This window comes from Urocitellus parryii, chromosome 1 (genome assembly GCF_045843805.1).
Source record: "Urocitellus parryii isolate mUroPar1 chromosome 1, mUroPar1.hap1, whole genome shotgun sequence".
NCBI classification, from domain to species: Eukaryota; Metazoa; Chordata; class Mammalia; order Rodentia; family Sciuridae; genus Urocitellus; species Urocitellus parryii.
The window spans coordinates 179,365,035-179,387,646 of NC_135531.1; the positions used below are offsets into that span (position 1 = coordinate 179,365,035).

Consider the following 22,612-nt stretch of genomic DNA (forward strand, 5'->3'; position numbering starts at 1 on the left):
CAGATTTGGAAGCACAGATCCCAGGTGTCGAGCAGACCTTTGAGACCATGTTTGTTGACCGTGTTATGAGCAGCGGCGACTAATATTTGAAGAGTGCTTTCTGATTTGCTTGTGCTGTTCTCTAGAGATACATTTCAAAATCAAAATCAAAAATCAAGATCCGTGTTCAACCCGCCCACTCTTTCCCTAGGCCCCTTTGCTCCAAATCTGATCTGCATATGAGTATCAGAGAACAGTCTCAGCCTCTCCTCTGGCCACATCACTGCTGCAAGGTGACTCCCCATGTCTTTGGGATAAGGGTAGACGGTTCACAGTGGAGCCACACCTCCTCTCCAGCCTCCTCTACCCCACTTCTGTGATACATCACATTTGGGTCCTGTATTGTCCTGGGCAGAACTCATCTCCCTCGGCCCAGAATACCTGTCCTGGGAGACCTTCACAGTCTGGCAAACTCCTATTCCTCCTTCAAAACCCTGCCTCTTTTAAGCTCTCCCAGCTTTTCTATCTGCTTCTCCATACCCACCTGCTGTGTTTGGTATACTCTTCTGTTATTTTGTCATTTTTCTAAAACAACAATTCATCAGCCGGCTCTTCCATACCTGAGGGCCAAGATTCCTAACTGAGTCCCCATGCACATTCACTGAGTGGCCCTGAAAATGGCCACAAAGCCAATGCCAGCCATCTCCTAAGAGGAGCATGTAGAGCTCAGACAAGAGTTCTTTTTTTTTTTTTTTTTTTGGTACTGAGGATTGAACCCAGGGTGCTAACCACTGAGCAACACCCCCAGCCTTTTTTTTTTTTTTTGTATTTTATTTAGAGACAGAATCTTGCTAAGTTGCTGAGTCTGGCTTTGAACTTTTGATCCTCCCACCTCAGCCTCCAGAGCTGCTGGGATTACAGGTGTGTGCCACTGCGCCTGGCTAAGTGCTCATTTAATTGCCCAACTGCCACTAAGAACCAGAGCCCCAGCCATTTGTTATATCCAGCATCTCCTACGTACCAGTCACATGCTACTCATTTCACACACACCATCCACTTAGTCCTTGGGTGACAGCCAGAGACACAGTGGTGCTCCTAGCAAGGAAGGCACTGCCCACGGTCTCATGACTGTCCCCAAGGCAGAGTTGGCATCTGAGTCCAGATCTAAGGAGCTGTGATGCTTCGACTCCACTGCCCTGGCTGCCCCTTTCCCTCCCTGCTCCTCCTCTGACGTGGCAGGCCATGGGCATCACCCTCTCCCCACCACCGCCCACCACGGGGGCTTGGAGAAGGGACACCACTGCAGCCTCACTGGGCCTCCTGCCCCTGCGTCCTACAGCATCCAATCCACAACCAGAAGAGAAAGGAAATCCCACGACGTGAGTCCCTCTCTGGCTGATGACCGCTGTCCTTGGTACCCTCAGAGTGACCATAGCAGTAAAAATACCCCTCTGTGGTCGCCTCTTCTGACTACCGGGAGCCCACATGGAGGTCCCAGTTGCAGGTCTATAGTCCTTTGTAGGAGGATTCCTAGGGGAGCAGAGAGCTTTCAGGCCTGGGTAGCACTGGGACCTTGAAGGTCACATACGTATTTCACAGGCTGTCAGGTGACCAAGATGCAGGTGCTTGGCCGTCCACTGCTCCCTTGCCCCACCTCTCCCTTGCCAGCATCGCCACAGAATGGAAACATCCAAAGGAAAATAACAAGACATTTCGCAAGCCGGCATGGTGTATGTGTGCAATCCTCCAAACCCTGACTTATGACATTAACTGCTTGGTCTTACCAAGACACAGGAAGGAGTGACTAATGAAGTGGAGTTGACGAACAAACAGCTTGCCACGTGGAGATGACTTATTTGGCAGCATGGTTAACACTGCCAGGAGTGACTCAGTCCCCTTTGGGCACTGCTGTGGAGGGGACCTGTGCCCTTCGTGTGGTCCTAGCTGCAACCTACTAGCTAATGCTGCCCTAGCGGTTTCTGACACATGAGGAAAACTGTAGTTTCAGACATGACCTCATCCGTGTCTCTCAGGTAGAGAAATTGAGGCCCAAGACACTTTTCCAGAGTCACGACTAGTGGTCAGGACAAGAAGCAGGGTCTCCAGGTCCTTTCATGGCTTAAAGACATGGGGATGCAGCTCAGTGGTAGAGTGCTTGCCTAGCATGTGCGAAGCCCTGGGTTCCATCCCAACAGCACAGGGGGAAAAGAAGAAGCAGAAAGCAAGAAAAAGCAATACCTCCAACATGGGCCGTCCCCCACCCCAATATCCTTAAATAACATAGAGCCCATAATTTTTTTTCTCGGTTTCTTTAAACTTCCCCTCAATAAGCCTTTCAGCTGTTTTAACTGAGCCCCTGGATTCATTTTTTAATATTTTATCTGGTAACTAGGCTTACGTTCTTTTTTCTTTTTTTTTCCTAGCTGAAGTAGTTTCTCAAAAAATAAACCTATGTGAGTCATTCTGTTTTGAGAGGCAGGGACCAGCCTACTGAAGAAGAGTCACATTTTCTGTCACACTTAACTGCTGCTGGTTCTGCTGGGAGATAAAAGTAACGAGCATCTCTCTTGGGGCTTCTCAGAAAACACACTGACTTCCAGGAACTCGGCTACCTGGGCGGGTTGGGAGATGATGATCCCTAATGGAAGGACCTGGACACAAGGTCTTCCTCTTGAGTGTGCTCTGCCTCTGGCTGTCACCAGGCTAGGAGTGGGCTCATCTGCGGGGGTGGTCCAGGTGGGCAGAGGAGGGGGAATCTTCAGGTTTGCAGAGAGTCTCCCGAGTATGAGTCCCTGGAGCTTAGTAAGGACTGTGGAGCTCTGTGAAAGCAGGTGTCCCTGTTCTCTGCAGCCCAGGGCTCAGCACACAGTAGGTACTTCCTAAGTGGCTGCTAAACGGTTTGGCGAATGGATTTCAGTCTCTGTTGCCTGGCAACAGTTGGACCAAAGCTGTATGCCTCAGACAGAAATGAACGAGTAGGTGGGAAGATGGGGACTTGAGTCAGGAAATGTTGGGGGGTCATTAACTCTGTGTGTCTGTGTGTCCTGAGGGGTGAGCCAGGGGCAGACTGGGGGGACCAGGGAGACCAAGCGTCCAGCAGGAGATGGGCTGGGAGAGGAGGCAGCCTGCAGAGGTGCCAGCCCACCTGGCTGAGGGGATGCTGGAAGAGCCCCTCTTGCTGTCCTGTGATGTAGGGATTGAAAATCCGTGTGATACAGTTTTTCTCAATGTGTATTTCTTGTTGATCTCTCTGGCTCCTTGCTTTTGGCTGGTTGGCTGCTCCCAGACAGATATTTGTAAGACTCTGGGAACCGGTGACCTGGGGAAAGTGACTTGACCTCTGTGCCTCCATCTGTAAAATGGGTTCATAGTGATCTCCATCTCAGGGCATGATTGTGGGAATGCCTGAGAAGCACTTAGAACACAATCAGGCACTTGGTGGGTGTCAGGTGGAGTAGGGGCGGTAGCAGCGGCTATCTTTCTCCTGTTTTTTAGCACGTGCTCCCCCACTCCCCAGGGCACCAGCCTTTGCCTCTGTGTTCATGGTTTTCCTTCCGTCCATGTCAGGTAGCCAACAAGAGCCACCTCTGGGTGGAGGAGGAAGTCTGGCGAATGGAGATATACGTCTCCCTGGGAGTGCTGGCCCTCGGCACGCTGTCCCTGCTGGCCGTCACCTCTCTGCCGTCCATCGCAAACTCGCTCAACTGGAGGGAGTTCAGCTTTGTACAGGTAAAGTAGTGATTTCTCTACCAGGGAACCTCAGCGGCCCCACCCACCTGTCCCCAGCAAGAACCTTCCTTCCACCCAGTCAGATGCCAGGGCCTTCCTACCCTGGGGACCCTCCTGGCCTCCTGACAACAGAACTGCCAAAGACAAGCTCACCTTTAGACATCAGGGGAAGCCAAGTAGAGGAATGCAAAAAAATTTAGAGAACAGCACACAGAATCCCAGATCGAGCATTCTCAGCTTCTGCAGGTCTTGAACTGTCTAAACAAAAATTCTGTGCCCTGTAGTCATGGGACATTTTGCAGGTCTAGATGTGAATCACTGAAGCCAGCCTACCACACCGCCCCCATGCCCCAACCTGGCACTCTGGTTCCTTTTAAGCCTCGGATGCATGCAGGGCAGGTGGGGAGGTGAGCTTTGGGGTCACTGAACATGAGGGATGAGTCACAGCATCTCCAAAGGACACCATTCCTGGGAAAATCCAGAGAAAAGGAGGTCTTAGGGGTGGGGTATTGCTCAGTGGTAGCGTGCTTGCCTAGCACACATACCCCCAGCACCACCAGAAAAAGAAAAAAAGAAGAAGATCTGTCATCCAATAAATTTGAGAAATGCTCCCCCCTAAGAGACTCATAGCACTCTTTGGCCCATCAAAGATTCCAACAATGTGTACCATACACAACCTGCTAACTAGACTGATGTGACGTTTAGCGCCACCCCTGCCCTGTTTTTCAGGTGACAGCTCTCAAAGCTATCAGCCCCCTTCAGAGCATGCTCTGGGAAATGCTACCAGAGGCAGAAGGATTTTTGTACATTTGTTCAGGCAGCAAATGTGGATTGAGCACTTGCTGTATGCGGAACATCACGCTAGGAGGAGGTAGGGAGCAGGCAGGCAGAGCCTTGTTCCAATGACCATGGAGACAACTGAGATGGGGACCCTTCTGACATTCCTCAGGCATCTCCCACCATTCTCCACACAGAGCACATGGTCAGTGTTGGTGGATTAGCCTATCCCCTCCGTGGATGGGCGCTGACTAATGCTGGATCCTGCCTTTGTATGGTATCAGGGCAGAGAACAGCAATGTTATCCACCCCCACTGTCAGCAAAAAAATCTGTTGAGTATCTTCCCTGAGCAGTGAGGACTCAGGGACAGTGACAGTGTGTTGCTTTTATGTAATTGCAATTAATTATTTGTGACTGGGGATCCTTAGAGTACCTTAGAACAAAACGGTTGTGGTTGTTTTGTAAAGCGTTGTCTGTGAATCTCCAGGGCTCTGCTCATCTCAGAAGTCCTGGAGGAGTGCTCAGGCTGACACATGCTAGCCAAGAGGGCGGAGGGAAGGGAATTTGACTGATCTGCCACTAATCCCCCGTGTGTCTCACACTCAAATCTAGGATTTGCCTGTTCCCGCCTAGAGTATCCTGGGTACATGGCTTGTCCACAATTAAAACAGACCACAGGTTGCTCCTCTCACCAGAAAGTGGCTCCCTTAAGCAGCCACAGATTACATGCCCTGGCTCTGGCTGCCAGAGAAAGCCTCTGGATTTGATTTTGTTAGCAAAAGCTGACTGAGACCCCAGTAGCTGCACCCTGCTTTACATATTGAAGAGTCAAAATAAAAATATGAAAGTCCTTCTGCCTCTGCAGGAGCTGGGGATGGGGGTCGGATGGGTAGGAAGGCAGGATTTTGTTTGTGGAAACAAAATATCCTCACTCTGTCCACAAAACCCAGCCGCTCTGTCTCCCAAGAGAGCTGACATGCAAGATGCCCTGGACCCAGGAAGCCTGGCTTCCAGCTCCACCGCCTGTGTCCCCACTCTGAGCAGATCATGTCCACCACCTGAGCCCCTGAGCTAGGACTACAGTCGTGCACCACTATGGTGGCTCCTGACCACCCACTTCAGATTGGAGGTTGCAAGAGAGAGGCCAAGAGGCTTCAACCCTGGGTATCCAAGCAGTTCAAGTCGGAGTTTGCCAACTATGGTAGACATTTTGAGTGGGTCATGCAATCCGTCCAGTGGGTGCTCCCTGCATTTTCTAAATGAAATAGAATAAAACATCTATCCTTACACCATGCAAGCCCTCAATGTTTCATTGAGGGCGTGCATGGTGTAAGGATAGATGTTTTCAGCTATATTGACTCAGGAACTACATACATGTTGTTTCCTGTGCAGTGATGTAAAATGCCTTTCTTACTGGCAAGCCACCATTAGAAAGGTTTGAAGACACAGAGCACTCCTGGAGAATAGGGATGCCCAAACTTGCCCCTGACCTGTGAACTCATACTGAGGGATGACTTGGAAGTCTGGGTGACCCCTAGGTGCATGTGCTGTAGTGTGTGGTGCCCCCTGGTGGTTGGAACACAGGAGGTGGAAACACAGATCTGGGGTCAGTGCCAAGACCCTCCCCTGCCCTGCACCATCAGACAAGTTTCTCAGACTCTTGGAGATTCTGCTCCCTGGTGTGGTGCCTGAGTTCACTCACGTGGTCACTGGGAATATGTGAGCCCAGTACATGTCAACTAAGGACCCATGCACCCCATAATAGCTGGATGATTTTTTGGAGGGTTACTGGAATTTGAACCCAGGGGCACTCTACCACTGTTTCCTGTGCAGCTACATCCCCAGCTTTTCTTATTTTTTATTTTGAAGCAGAGTTGCTAGACTGATCTTCAATTTGTGGTCTTCCTGCCTCAGTCTCCTGAGTCACTGGGATTATAGGCATGCACCGCCATGCATGGCTGGCTGGATGAATGATTTTTTGTTAGCAAAGTTGCAACCCAAATCTTGTCAAGTTAGTGTGGCCAGTGAAGCACTACCCAGATTCTATCCCCGCCCATGTACCTATACACAGCCGACAGGGCTTCGAAACTACCTGTGGTCTCAATGGGCCTGGCCTGACCCCTGGGTCTAGAATATTGTGTTTATCTAAAAGCCATTGGGATAGTGCAACTCATTTTTTCATTTGTCCTTTTGTTTCCAAGGCTGTTTTCAAAGTTTTAATTTTGGACTGTGTTTCTTTGGGCCGTTTCATTATTTTGGTGTGGGTTTCGGCTGCATTAAAGGATTCTAATTCAGTCAGCTAAACATCATTAGATTGCAAAATTCCCAGGTTGGAGCAGCTCACCTGCATAGAAAAACTAGGGTTCAGCTCTTAGCACCTCAGTCCTGCCCCAGAGTTTGAGGAGCTTCCTGTGACCTTGTTCACTCCAGCCACTTGCCTGAAATAATGATAGAGAACAGCCCGACCCCAGCTTGATGAGCGATTGTCCAAAGCCCCTTCATGCTGCAGTAATTGAGCACCAGCAGGAGCCACGGAGGACCTGGCTGTTTCTTTTTTACTAACAAGCTTCCACAAAATAAAAATGGCCCTGGCTTGGGGGGGTTATTAATTGCCCTGTGACAATCCCTCCCCTTTGTTGGGTTTCCTTTGGCCATTCTGGGATTATTAAATTGCTCCCAAGGAGAGAAAGTTTTAGGGACAGAAACTCGCTGGAATCATCTGGGCTTTCCACCAGGATTGGGAAGTCATGAGGCCCTTCATTATTGGCTGACCTTTGGCTCTTGTCCCTTGCTATGAACTCTTTGCCCGAGGCTAGTGCTTCCTGGTACCTGCATCCTGGGACTTGGGATGACACACCATGAGAATGTATGAACAGTAGGAGCTGGCTGCCTCTGGTGGGCCTGGGGGCTGCTGTCCCAATGCAAGACCCCATCCCTCCCTCTCCAGATTAGCGATTGGGGACAGTGGCCCATATGTGTCAGACTCTGGAGTATAGGGTATGTCACCCAAGGGAGATGCTAATGCTAGGTCTGGGCAGCTTCTTGTTGCTGCCCCATCTAGACAAAAGCACAACACAGCACACAGGCACTGAAAGGCCCTCAGGGGGGTCTTCGTCTAAGGAACAGATAGGTCCAAGTCCTCCCCTGTCAGACTTTCTGGGCACAGGGACCCATGTGGACTTTTCAACCTCAAGTTAGAAAGATGTGGGTGATGTGAGTTTCCAGAATTAGTGCTTTAGTCCTGGCTGCACATTAGCATCATCTGCTGAACTCTGAAAAACAACAGATGCCTGAGCCTTGCCCCAAACCAATTTAATCTAAATTCCCAGTTGGGGGGGCGGGGCTCGGGCACTAATATCCCCCCCACCTCACCCCCAAATCTCCAGGTGATTTTAATGTGCAGCGGAAGTTTGAAACCAGTTTCAGACTGGTCAGCTCAGGGATAAAAGACACTTTCCAGCCATCTCTGCAACTCTGGTGCCTCCACAGAAAGCAGGGGCAGGCAGGACCTCCCTTTGGAACTGGGTCAGTGTCTGTGGGAACTAGCCCCTGGGAAGAATCTGCACCTTCTCTGTGTGGTCCAGGGAATGCTGGCATGCAAAAGAGACCGAAGTTATAGGAATCAGCCCTTCCTGAGCATGTGTTGCACTTGGCAGTGACCCACAAAAGCCCACCAGTGGCTCAAGGGGTGGAGCCCTGATATAAGAAGGCCACTTCCGCTTGGAGCTGGAATGGTCTTACCTCCCTGTGGTAAGACCATTTTGGTGTGGGTTTCGGCTGCATTAAAGGATTCCAACTCAGCCAGCTAAGCATCATTACATTACAAAATTCCCAAATTGGAGCAGCTCACCTGCATAGAAAAACTAGGGTTCAGCTCTTAGCAGGCCAAGGGAAAGATTAGGGGGTGCTCATAACTCAGCATGGCAGGAGGTGAAGGACCAGCCTGCACTGAGTGCATCTGTCTGGTGTTTAAGGCTTTCTGTATAGTGCCAGGTCACCTTCAGACTACAGGTCCCTGGAACTCCCTTAACTGTTGGTGCCATATCCACACACCATCTATAAATTATTTACTTTGTGTTTCTCTTTAAGCCAACTCAAAATCAATTTCATTTTTTTTTTATCCAGCCTTAACTTAAGCCGACTAGTTGTGAAATTATGATTTCGGTATGCTGGCAGACACTTGTTACTCTTCATTAAAATATACACAAAACTACTAAAATATTTTTCAGTTCCTTTGAACATAATTCCATCCAAAATTGTCTGGCAGCTGTCAGAAGCACAGATAACAGTTGGGGGGCAGGGGAAGCATAGTTATCTTATTGAATCTGCATTAATCAACCCTTATATCCCTTCAACACAGAAGTCTTATTTTTCTGCTAGTGACACGTCAGAGAGTTTAGATGGCGCCTGTGCTGAGTGGTTGGGCTGGGACTGGAAACTACAGCCTTGAGTTCTATAGCCCCTTCCCTGGGGACCAGGCTGGCAGGAGCGCGGGGTCCTCCGCAGGCGCTCATTCCTGCCTTTTGCTCCCGCAGTCCACGCTGGGCTTCGTGGCCCTGGTGCTGACCACGCTGCACACACTCACCTACGGCTGGACCCGCGCCTTCGAGGAGAACCGCTACAAGTTCTACCTCCCGCCCACCTTCACGCTCACCCTGCTGGTCCCCTGCGTCATCATCCTGGCCAAAGGCCTGTTCCTCCTCCCCTGTTTCAGCCGCAGACTTGCCAAGATCCGCAGGGGCTGGGAGAAGGATGGCGCCATCAAGTTTGTGCTACCCACAGACCACATCCTGGTGGAGAAGACGAGCCACGTGTGAGGTGCCTGCTTCAGCTCCAGAGGTGCGGGCGGGTCGGCAGCCCAAGCCCTGTTCGGGTTTTCTTTTCTGGATGGAGCAATGTGGAGTGTCCACGCACAAAGAGGTGGTTTGAGGTTGGAATTCCTGGGATGCAACTGTGCGCAGTAATATTCAGAATGACGCACGTGTGCGCGTCATAGATGTACGTGTATTTTACATATATAACAGGACTTCCCATTATATTTACTTAGGTTAAAAAAAAAATTGGGTCCCTGAGATTTCAACTTGTAGCTAAAAGCAAGTGCCAGATGTTAAAAAGCAAGATCATGCTATTGTGACCTTGAGATATACCCATTTTTGTACAGAAGAGGCTATGGCCTTGGTGAGTACCGGCCTTTATCCTCCACCCTAGTCCCCCTTCAGCTCTCCCAAGGCTCATGCGGAGCTGGGACTCATAAGTGACAGGGAGACAACAGCTCTACCTGCAACCTAACGGGCGCCTGGAGATGAGGAGATGTCAGTGGGCAGGGGTTGTGGTCCCTTCTCTTCCTCTCCCCTGGGCAGTGGTGGGAAGGGTGGGAGCCAAATGAAGGTCCACCCATTTGGCGGTGGGGTGGGGGTTGCTTTGAGACTGAAGCTGCTGCACCTGGTTCTCACTGAGCCAGGGAGATTTTTTTCCCCTTGAAAGTCGGGAATCACCATGGAGCCTGCAAATGGATCCTCCTGTGAGGGTGTGAAGGCACCTCTTTGTGGAGCACTAATGAACTGTCTTCCGTGCAAGTGTAATTGCTTTCTCTCCATTAAGTAGGTGGTGACCGTTCTTTAAACCACTGTGCCTTCTCACCTTTTCATTGTTACTCTGAATGTCTCCCTGGAAGGCTTAGAGTAGACCCTTTACAGATCAGTCCAGTAGGAGGGGGACACACACCTGCTCACTGAGTATCATGGCTGAGCCTCTTCTTGGACCTGCCTTCAAGGCTGAAGGACTGTCTTCATTAAGTTGGCTCTGTGGGAAAATAACGGGGCGCCTTCAAATGTCCTCTGTTGATGCAAGGCAGAGAAACTGCCTTCCTTCCCAGCACCCTGAAAATCACAGTGGCTCGTGGTTCCCCCTCATGGGGTACAGTAGTCTCCTCTTATCCAGGGTTTCATGGTCCTCATTTTCAGTTCTCCAAGGTTAACTGCAGTCTGAATACTTGTCTTGACTTTTAATAGAGAGAGCACACATTTTGTTACAGTAGGTTGTTATAATTATTCTGTTTTTATTTCTGTTCATCTCTTCCTGTGCCTAATTTATTAATTAAACTTTATCACAGGAGTGTATGCATATGAAAGAATGTACGTATAGAGTTCATACCATCCAAGGTTTCAGGCATCCACGGTGGGTTGGGGTGTCCTGTAAGTATTCCTGAGGATAAGAGGGGACTACTGTATTATGGTTCAGAACAGCTAGGAGGGACTTTTCCATTAAAGTTACCAATCTAAAAACACTGCTGCCCCAAAGCACAAGAGGCCAGACCACAGCCAGGGTCACAGAACATCTGTCCCCCAGTCCCAGGCCACCCATCACTGATTCAGACTAAAACTGGTTTACTCTCTGTTGATAAACAGCTGTTTTCTGTTGAGTCTCCCTTACGGCCCTGCCTCCCCCGGTTAGAATGATCAGCCACCAAAAAGTCATCTCTGAACCCAAAGATCACAGAGGGCTCCTGGACCAGGAGGCATGTTTTGATGAAGCCAAGAGAGTAGGGCCTTCAGAGGCCAACAGAGTGCGTGAGATGCCAGCCCGCAGAGGCTTCACGTACTAACGTCTACAGACTACATTAGGGTCTTTAAGTGATAAGGAATAAAAACTCAGTGTAGGAGCCTCTCATTAGGCCTGTGGCTGCTGGAGGAGGGCTGTGTGGGGGTGTCTGTTTTCTAAGGTGCTCCCCCAGGCTGGAGGCAGAAGCGTGTCACATAAATTGGTCCTGATAGAATGCCAGAAATGGCCTATGAGAGGTTCACCTAAAGGCGGAGGAGCAGAGCAGAGATTGGCATTTGCTTGGCACAGGGAGGGCCCGTGGTCTCCCTACTAATGAGAAGCAGGGAAAACACTGACTGGCACATGAACCTCCCATGATCCCAGCCTCAGTGGGTGTCAGCTGTTCCTTCTCCATTGGTCCCTGGCTGGGGGTACCTCCTTACACCAAAGAGGATGACACCAAACAAGGTCCTTCCTTCCTTCTCCACCCGCCTCCTGCCAAGGCTATTCAGGTCAGAAATGGTCCCAAGGTAGGTGACAGGAGGAAATAGGCATCATTGTCATCTGCCACCAGACAATCAGCTAGTGAAGGGGCCCTGGGCTTGGCCCTGACCTGTGTCTACTGCTGTTCCTCCCTACCTCACTAGGCAGCTGGCAATAGCATCCCCAAGAGAGCGGATCACTCCCTGCGGCCTGGGAAAGTCTATGTGCCTCGGTCCAAAAGTGCCTCCACCGACGTGCTCTGGAAATCCTAAATGCTATGGTCCGAGGTGGATGTTTAATATCTATGCCATTCAGCCTCTGTGTTTTGTTTTTACCGTATGGAGCTTGTCTTAAGCAACAGAAATAAATACCTAACCTTCCAAGAATTTCAGGCTTTACTTTCTGGTGTGTGGACCGTGTGTGAGCTGGTCCAGACATGGACTTGTCCAGCCTTCTGAATGGAGCTGGCCTTCAGTCAGACAGTGCCCAAGGGCTGGGGGCTATCGGGGTGAACACAGAATGTTAGAGCCTGCCACTGAGGAAGGGCAGACAGAGAGACCCACAGGGATGGACCTGTGGGAAATGGATTAAGACCCAGGTGACAAAGTCTGAGTTAGGCCAGTTGGACAGCAAAGGGAGGCCTCTTGGAGTGGTCTGAAGGCCCAGGCCCTGAGTGCGGGTTAGAACAGTGGTGCTTCTTGCATGATAACATGCCTGTAAGTCACTTGAGAATTTGGTTCAAATGCAACTTCTCATGCCTGGTGTGGGGTGAGTCTTGAGATTGTCCGGAGAATAACTTCACTTAAAAAATGTTCAAGGTGAAAGCAATCTCATGCTTGGGGCTTTGCTCTTCTACTCTCTGTCCTCCCACCCTTAATGCTGGGTGATGTTGGCTAAGAAGTAGTAAAATCTGTGGGAAGTACCCACTACTCAGAGAGCTCACACGAGAACTAAGGAATGGCCACAATGCTCCCGTCAGTTGGAAAGGGAGGTACCGTTGGGCTACTGGGCAAGTGGAAACTTTCCCTAGAACAGTGGAGTTGGCCCTTGGGAGTGCAGCTTTCTGGTGTTAGGTTGCTTCCCTGGTCTCTGTATTAAGAGTAAGTTGTTGGGCTGGGGATGTGGCTCAAGCGGTAGCGCGCTCGTCTGGCATGCGTGTGGCCCAGGGTTGATCCTCAGCACCACATACAAAGATGTTGTGTCCGCCAATAACTAAAAAAAAATAAATATTAAAATTCTCTCTCTCTCTCTCTCTCTCTCTCTCTCTCAAAAAAAAAAAAAGAGTAAGTTGTTACCACCAAAACAGAAATTCTCAATCCCAACAGACCAGCTCCGGCCTTTTCTAACAAACATTGAAAATCCCTGCTTACTCAGCTGGAGTGAGTAATATAACTTACAGAAATAATATAACTTAGCTGTACATACGATTTTTAGTCCAAAGGTCTAAAACATAAGCTAAGAATAAAGTTGATTTATACTAAAATATGCCTTTAAAATAGTAATAGCAACTATTATACTGTAAGTTATTATACAGTAAGTTGGTTTTAAGATGAATACAATGATATTCAACTAAACATCGTCCATCAACCTAGAGGAAGAAAGTTAGGTTGTTGGGGGCATGCCCTTAAAGAATACTATTAAGATCTTGGCCCCTTCCAGTCACCCCCATCCCCCCTCCCTCTCTCCTGTTTCCTGGCTGCCATGAGGTGAACAGCCCTCTTTGCCACCATGATGCACTATGTTAGCACAGGCCCAAAAGCAATAGAGTCAACTGACCATGGACTGAAACCATGAGCCAAAATTAATTTTCCTCCTTATAAATGAATTACCTCAGGTATTTTGTCACAGTGACAGAAAGCTAACAACCCTCTTGCTCTACAACTGAAATTTTAAGATAAAGGCTAAAGAAACGTGTGTGTGTGTGTGTGTGTTGAAAGTTATGAAGAAGTCAAATAGAGCAAAACCCAATCAATATCATCTGAATTCGGAAATACAAAAACTTAATGGTACAAATTTCAATAGATCATTGGGGGTAAAATTCCAGATTGGAAATAAGTAATAAGAAGCAAATAAATGAAGACAGGAATTCTGGACACCTCTTTTGAAACTTGGCTGGAAAGAAGGGGAAAGAGAAAGGATGGTAATAGGAAAGAGGGGAATTGAAGGAGGGTTGGTTATGTTTTCCATGGTTCTAACCTGAACACGTTTTAAATATGTCTGGAACATTCGATGAACAGGAGTGGTTGAAGACATGAGAGACAGAGATAAAGAATGAGAGAACATCAAAGTCCTAGAGGCCACCGGAAAGGCTGAGAGCCAGAGCACAGGTGACGTGTATGTTGTGTGGCAGGTGGGGCATCAACAGCTTGTCCTTTAAAACTAGGAAAGAAGGAGGAAAGGGGAGGTGTCAATGGGGGAAGGGACTGGCTTTGACTATGGCAGTTCCCTTCCAATGGCATCTCTATCCTTTATGGAAAAATAAACAATGCGTCTGCTGAGACTGACAGGGAAAGAAGGCTGGGCTTCAAGGGCTTAGAGGTTAAAGATAATTGTTGGAGAAAGTGAAAAGGGAGTTGATAAGAGACACCTAGTAGGGTTTTTAAAAAACTTGATTATAGGTTTTGTTCATTTTTCTTTTTTGTTGTTGTGTTGGTTTGGTTTTTTGGTTTTATGTTTTTGGTTTTTGGTTTGTTTTTTGGTCTAAAGAGAAATGCATCTAATTGTGTTTCCTGGGAAGTGTGCAAAGTGGATTTTGTTCAGTTAAATTGTTTTCTCCACAAATTACCATAATTCCAGAGAGTTTATTTTTGCTGGGTTTAGTCTCTAATAGTTACTCAAAAACACTTTGGCTGTGCTTTTGTTTTCCTGGATCAGAAGTGAACAATCACAAATGGACCCTTTGATGCACTAAGCAACCCAGTCCTCCACTGCCAGCCCTCCCGTGAAGTCAGCCATCAACCCCGTGTTTACTGAATGTTCATATTATTTATGGGAACAGAAATCTACCTTATTTCTATACTTCCCATCCTGTGCAGAACCTACTCTTGAAAATTTAATTTTAGTCACTGGTGAAAACTTTTCCCTGCCCAAAGAACTCATTAGGGCTTCCACTTTCTGAAGGGTCTTCCTGCTGCAAAACAGCTATAGTTTCTGAACAAAAGACATATTTAGAAAGTGCTGCTGAACTCTCAGGAGGTAAGAGAAATCACCAGGGCAGAAAGTGAACGGGAACACACAGATAAACAAACAAGACAAAGCTCTCTTTGGCTCATGGCAGGAGCAAATTCAAGTCCTTTCTGGTGAAAAACAACCTGGGTTCATGCCAACTAAAGAGGAACTTGGCATCTATGATCAACAAACCGTTGGTGAGAATCCACAGAAACCACCACAGAGGACTTCAAAGGAGAATTGTCAAATTGAAAATGATGATATATTAAATATCTAAAGAACTAGAGTCTTGAAAAATAAGTATCGACAAGACACTATGAAGAACCAGGCATGATGAAAAATAAAACCTTCAGAAATGAAGAATTGTTGGAAACAACCCAAATTTGTTGACTGGAAGAAATTAGTGCATTCAAAAATGGAGCTGAATCTGGGCACAGTAGTGCTCACCTGTAATCCTAGTGACTTGGGAGGCTGAGGCAGGATGAGTTCAAAGCCAGCCTCAGCAACAGCAAGGTGCTAAGCAACGCAGTGAGACCCTGTCTCTAAATAAAATACAAAATGGGTCTGGGGATGTGGCTCAGTGGCCGAGTGCCCCTGAGTTCAATCCCCGGTATCACCCCTCCCCACCCCCACAAAATGGAGCTGAATAAATGACTCAGAATACAAAAAAGGACAAATATATTGAAAATATAGAAAGAAAGTTAAAAGAAAAAGCTATTAAAATGAAATAGTCTAACATAATAATAACTGGAGTTCCAAAAGAAAGAATAGGGATACAGAGGCAAACTTTAAAGAGACAAAAACTTAGGATTTTTTAAAGCCAACAAAAGACTGGATTCAAAAACGTAGAAAGCACAACATATACCACAAGGTGGAAAAGTGAATTTAAAAGTAAAGCCACACTTAGACATACTGAAAAGCTCTTAGAGGCAGCCAGCAAATTAATGAGATTGCCTGGTGCAGTGGTGCACGCCTGTAATCCCAGCTGCTCTGGAGGCTGAGGCAGGAGGATTATAAGTTTGAGGCCAACCTGTGCAATTTAGTGAGATCCTGTCTCAAAATAAAAAATAAAAAGGGCTGGGGATGTGGCTCAGAAGAGCACCCCTGGGTTCAATCTCTGTACTGCAAAGAAAATAAAATCACTATTTCAAATAGTTGAGGATGCAGCCAGAATTCTACTTAGAAGGAAATCAGTAGGCTTGCTAGGAATCAAGGCACAAAGAATCCAACCCACAGAATGTAAATAGAAAGATATACTAAATATAAGAGCAGAAATTAGTGACATAGGAAACAAAGATAGAGAAGATGGCAAAGTCACAGGTTGGATTTTAGATAACTGATGGATGACTCTTTGATAAAACTTATCAAGAAAATAAAAGAGAGAAGAGGCTCAAATAAATAATTTTAGGTATAAGACAAAGGTAAAATGATAGAATAAACAGAAATTTAAAAGATAATGAGAATATTACACATGAGGTTATTAAAATAAGTTTGAAGATTCAGATGGAATATACAAATATATAACTTACCAAAACTGTCTCAGGAAAACAGAAAGCTTTAATATTCCTTGAAATCACTAAAAAACTTAAATCAGGAATTTAAAATCCCCACTAAGGCCCAGATGATTGTGCAGCAATCTAAACTTTCAGGAATTGAGTACTTCTATCTTTATAATTTCTTCCAAAAACTATTTTATTATTCTAATATTCTAATATTTCTTATTCTAAGAGGCTATGAGATATAATAAAACTAGACAAGAAAAATATGACAAAGGAAAAATCACAGGCCAAAGTCACTCCTTACATAGATCCAAAAATCCTAAACAAAGATATTAGCAAATTTAATCTTGTGATAAATATAAAAGATCACAAGTTATGACTCAGTTTGAGTTTTATTACAGGAAAGCAAGTGTGGTTTCCCATAAACTCTATGAATATCACATTAAAATTTTTGATTGTTTCAATAGCTAGAAGAGAATAAAATTCAATAACCCTTTTGCTAAAGGTTTTCTTGATTTGAAGGTGTCTTCCAAGGGTTCAGGTGTTGGAATTGGTTCCAAATATGGCACTATTAAGGAGAGGTGCAGAAGGGCATGGTGGCACATGCCTGTCATTCCAGCAACTCTAGAGGTTGAGGGGGAAGATTACAACTTTGAAGCCAGCCTGGGCAACTTATCAAGGTCCTAAGCAATTTAGTGAGACTCTGTCTCAAAAATACAAAGTAAGCCGGGCACATTGGCACGCTGTAATCCCAGCAGCTCAGGAGGCTAAGGCAGGAGGATCATGAGTTCAAAGTCAGCCTCAGCAAAAGTGAGGCACTAAGCAACTCAGTGAGACCCTGTCTCTAAATAAAATACAAAATAGGGCTGGGGATGTGGCTCAGTGGTCAAGTGCTCCTGGTTCAATCCCCAGTACCACACCCCCCCTCAAAAAAAAAACAAACAAAAAAAGAAAGAAAGAAAAAGTAAAAAGGAGTGGGGATATGACTCAATGGTAAAGTGCCCCTGGGTTAAATTGCTGGTACCAAGAAAAAAATGGTGTGGCTTGTTAGAGGAGAGGCCTGGTGGAAGGTGGTTGTATCATCACTGAGAGAATTGCTCTTGGAAGGAACTAATGTAGTTCTTGCCCCGTTAGTTTCTGCAAGAACAGGTTATAAAAAGAGCCCCCTGACCCCTTCCAGGTCTCTGGTTTCTAATCTGACCATGGGATTCTTCTCTCTACACATGTGCCTGCCACTGTGATGCCATCCACCATGTGCCAAAATTGATGGAGCTGCCCGATCATGGACTCTCAGCCTCTGAAACTGTGAGCTAAACAGACCTTTCTTATTTGTAAATTACTGAGCCGTGGATATTTTATTATAGCAACAGAAAATAGACTAAGACACAATCGTGATTTTTTTTTAAAGCCTCTTAACAAATGGGAAATAGAAGGCAACTTCCTTGACCTGACAGAGGTCATCTATTAAAAACTTAAATAGCAAATACTATTCAATTGGTGAAATACTAGTAGCAGCTCACCTAAAATAAGGATTGAGGACTGAGGATATAGCTCAGAGAGATAAAGCGTTTGCTTAGGCAGTGAGAGGCCCTTGGTTTGATACTCAGCAGCACCACAATAAAAACTACAACAAAAAATCAGGAACAAGACGAGGATGCCACTATCACCATTTCTACTTAATTATACCAGAGGTCCTAGCCAGTGCAAAAGAGGAAACTAATAAAAAAAAAAAAGATAGATAGAACAGGAGAGGAAGTTATAAAACTGTCATTATTTACCGATAACCTGATTACCTACACTGAAAACCCAAAAGAATATAAACCTTATTGGAAGTAAAAGGAGAGTTAAGACAGGTAGCTGCTTTAAATGCATATGAAAATATATTGAATTCTCATACACCAGCAACAATTGGTAAGAAAACATTAAAAATAAATGCCCGCTGGGTATAGTGACACACACCTGTAATCCCAGCAGCTCGGGAGGTTGTGGCAGGAGGATTACAAGTTCAAAGCCAGCCTCAGTAACTTAGCAAAACCCTAAGCAACTTAGCAAGACCCTTTCTCAAACTAATTTTTTTTTAAAAAAAAAAAGGGAGGATGTGGTTAAGTGCCCCTGGATTCAATTCTCGGCACTAAAAAAATAAATAATTAAAGTAATTAATTAACTAAACACCTTTTATAATAGCGATAAAAATATAATTCCTAGAATAAATCTCATACATCTGTGGGAGGACCATAATGAGAAAATTATAAATTATACAAGTTATATAGTTTTATTATAAACAGTAAAGAAGAGCAAGATATATACCATGTTCCTGGAAAGGAAAACTTGATACTTTAAAGTTCTCAGTTTTCACTAAAATGATCTATAGACTTAATACAATAAAAATCCAATAAGGTGTGTGTGTGTGTGTGTGTGTGTGTGTGTTTTGCTGGGGGTTGAACCCAGGACCTTGTGCTTGTAAGGCAAGCACTCTACCAACTGAGCTATATTCCCAGCCCCCCAGTAAGCTTTTTTAAAAAAAATCTAGTAAGCTATTTTAACAGGCTTATTCATTATTTAGGTACAGCACAGCCAATAGAACAAGAGAACTACTGTTGTTATCCTCACAGAATCCCTGGGGGCCCTTGGAGAAGCGCTGGGGTGGGTCAGGAGATCATGGGATGAGAGGGATGTGGACAAGCGCCCTCACTCTGGTTTCTGTGGGATGGAACAGGCAAGGCAAGGCCAGCAGGTTCAGGATTGCAGAAGGGTCCGGGGCACAGGGGCTGTCTCTAGTTGTCTGGTACCTGGCCTAAGGTGAGTAGAGTAGTTGTTCAGAGCCCTGAACTGTGAGAGCCCAAAGAAGGAGTATATGGGGGTACACACGTGTACCCCCAGAAGAGAAGTCCTCCCAAGGGACAGGTGACAGAAAGGCAGGGGGCCAGGGCAAGGTGACTCAGTCATAATATCAGGTTGTCCAGAATTAGGTGCATCGGTCATGAGCGTGTAGGACAGATAAGACAGTTTTTGGTTTATACAAGCTAGAAACATAGCTAAGACATAAACTTATCCCAAAATTTCTGTGGAAAAGTGAAATTCCAAGACACAAGCTAAGGTAACTCATGATGAATAAGATGTGGAAACTTGCCCTACCAAATATCAAGATGCATTTTAAAGTTATACTAATTAACACAATGTGGTAGAAGCCCAGGAATAGATAGAACAGAGAACCTAAAAACAGACCTGCATGACATGGAAACTCGAGACACCATATTTTATTGATTTTTAAGACACACATTTTGCATATTTTAATTTCTCTGAAATTAGAATGCCACTTACAATTGATAGCATCTATCATCACTCCTGGCCAGGGAGCAGATGCTTCATTGTTATGACCCCACAAATACTCAAACTAGACTTTGATTCCCATTGACTTACTTGTTATCTTTCAGCCAACAAATGATTTAAAGAATATTAGAAAAAGAAGTATGAGTCCTGGTGGTTTTTATAGCTACCTTCTGGTAAAACTGAGAAAGTATTTTTACTACAGTCTTCAGAATAGGTATCGGCAACATGGAAGAAAATTCCAGAAAAAGACACTGCAAGCACTCTTCTAAAAAGTCCTGCATTATAAAAAAAAAATGGACTATTAATACACAACAGCAGCTTTTGTGGTTCGTCCACAAAAACTTCATGCTGATACAAAAAAAAGCCAGATATAAAAAAAGTACATATTGTGAATCCATTCATATAAAATTCTTGAACAGGTAAGTTTAACCTATAGATAGTAAAATGTTAAGGGAATAGAACTCAATGGGGAGAGAAATCAGAAGGGAGGACAGCTCTGGGAATAGAGATTGACTGGGAATGTGCTCAAGGGATCTTTCTGGGGTGAAGGAAATGTTCTGAATATTGATTCGACTGTGTGCTATGTGGGGGGGTGTACAATTGTAGAGCATCAACAACTCATAGATTTCATATCTGTACATTTCAGTTGTATGCTTATTATGCTTCAAAAAATAAGTTTGAAGATTATGTATCAACAATGTTCTTGATGGTTCAAAGTTTCATATTCTGTGGAAAAACATGGAATCAGTTACTCCAAGGAGTGTCAGGGAAATGGTGGATAAGGACCTCTGAAATTCTCTCTCCATAAAAGCCAGGGGATAGGAGCAAATGTGGTCAGAATCAACATTTTCTGGACTCTAGAAATTAACCAAAGGCTTACAACAATCTAGGGAATATTTATTCTTGGAAATTGCTGAATCTCAGTGAGAACAGAGAGCTGTGTGGTATTTGGACTTGTCTTCCTCCCAGCCCTGACACTCCAACACTGCACTTGAAAGTTAGCAGCCCACAACCATGCTGAAACCAGCGCCCGGCAGCCACTGGAGAGCCTAGAAGAGGAGTAGAGCTCCTTCGAAGCCACCTTTCTGGAGATCAGTCAGGAACGTGATGGAGACTTCTAGATAGCAAGATTGCCTTTATTTGACCTGACTCCAAGTGCACTCCGTGAAAAAAAAAAAGCTCTTCCCGGACATTTGTTGATATGACTAGAGGCAATTATTTAACTTTGTGGCTGCCTGACAAGTTGGATAATAGTTGGATCAAAAAAGAGACACAAATAAAAAAGCTTAGAAGGGGCCAGGCATGGTGTCTCAGCCCTGTAATCCCAGCAACTTGGGAGGCTAAGGCAGGAAGATTCGTGAGTTCAAAGTCAGCCTCCGCAAAAACGAGGCGTTAAGCAAGTCAGTGAGAAGCCATCTCTAAATAAAATTCAAAACCGGGCTGGGGCTATACAAATATAGGAAAGAACTGACGGACCTTGAGGCACTGTGTAAGAGTGAAGTAAGGGTTAAGACTGGGCTATGTGACTGGGAGACTCATTGGTTCCAGACATTTAAGCTATTCCCTGTCCAATCATTAGCTGACAACTAAGCTAACCAAGCAGAGACTTCACGTGCAACAAAGGATACAGTCTTCACTGAGTTAAATCAGATGGATCACCAAGCAAACAACAAGAAGAAATAGCAACCATAATAAACTATAGGTAAGGGGAAGAATCCTGTCTGTTTGTGCTACTATAACAAAATAACAGAGACCAGGTGACACACCCCTGTAATCCCAGTGGCTCAGGAGGCTGAGGCAAGAGGATTGCAAGTTCCAAGGCCAGCCTCAGCAAAAGTGAGGTGCTAAGCCACTCAGTGAGACCCTGTCTCTAAATAAAATACCAAATAGGGTTGGGGATGTGGCTCAGTGGTCAAGTGCCCCTGGGTTCATCCCATTACTTGCCCCCCACCACCAAAAAAAAAAAAAAGAGAGAGAGAGAGAGAGAGAGAGAGAGAGAAAAGAAATATATTTCTCACAGTTCTGGAGGCTGGAAATCCACGATCAAGATGCCTGCGGTGTCTGGAGAGGGCTGATCTCTGCTTCCAAGATGCTGCCTTATTGCTGCATCCTCCAGAGGGGAAGAACACCACATCTTCACACGGCAGAAGGCAGAAGGGAATTTGGGCTGAATGCTATGTGAAGCCTCTTTCCTAAGGGTCTCAATCCCACTCACGAGGGAAGAGCCCTCCTGTCTAATTACCTCTTAAAGGCTCCACCCCTTGGTACCATCACATTGCCCATGAAGGCTTAACACTGGATTTAGAAGCAGACACATTCAAACCAGAGCAAAGTTGACTTACAGAGTTGACACATTATATTATTTAAAACATGGAATCTTTGAGAAAAAAATTATGAGACACATTAAGAAATGAGAAAGTATAACCCACATTGTGGGGGCAGGGAGGCAATGAATGGAAACAGTGTTTGAGGAAGCCCAGGCTTTGGACTTAATGGACAAGACACTCCCCATCCCCGTTTCCCAGTGCTAGAGGCGGAATCCGATGCCTGCTGGGAAAGCATTCTACCATTAAGCTACATCCCCAGTGCATAGACAAAGACTTTAAATCAACTATTTCTAATAACAAAGAACTAAAAGAAAAAGTTTTGGTTATTAAAATAATTTTGCACACAAATGTAACATAACCTTTTAATTCATCTTTTAATTTCATTAACCTTTCATTTTGTTTTACACTATGTGCAAAACAAAATGAAAGGTTAATGAAATTAAAAGATGAATGCCTTTAAATGCTCTCATGGAAAGGAAACCGTCCCTGACCCCATAAGCCTGCCACCTCCCCTTCCCAAACACAAGCTCTCTTCTCCACCAGGAGTCACCTCTAGCCTGGCCTTAGTGTCAGACGCCTCATTTCTTTTTTTTTTTTTTTTATTATTGGTTGTTCACAACATTACAAAGCTCTTGGCATAACATATTTCATACATTAGAATCAAGTGGGTTATGAACTCCCATTTTTACCCCAAATACAGATTGCAGAATCACCTCGGTTACACATCCACATTTTTACATACTGCCATATTAGTGACTGTTGTATTCTGCTACCTTTCC

At 45.5% G+C, this 22,612-nt stretch overlaps 1 protein-coding gene across 5 annotated transcripts in view; it reads left to right on the plus strand.

Moving 5' to 3' along the window:
• The window catches only part of Steap3 (STEAP3 metalloreductase), an 80,358-nt gene that overhangs the window by 30,441 nt on the left and 27,305 nt on the right, over positions 1-22,612 (plus strand). For 3 of the 5 annotated variants that reach the window (XM_026410573.2, XM_026410575.2, XM_026410576.2), the window contains exons 4-5: positions 3,547-3,708; positions 9,022-11,895. In XM_026410573.2, the coding sequence (XP_026266358.2) occupies positions 3,547-3,708; positions 9,022-9,303 (444 nt within the window). In that variant the 3' untranslated portion in view covers positions 9,304-11,895. Of the gene's footprint in view, positions 1-3,546; positions 3,709-9,021; positions 11,896-22,612 lie in introns of those variants that run through there. The other 2 variants (XM_026410574.2, XM_077802278.1) reach the window with 2 other exon arrangements.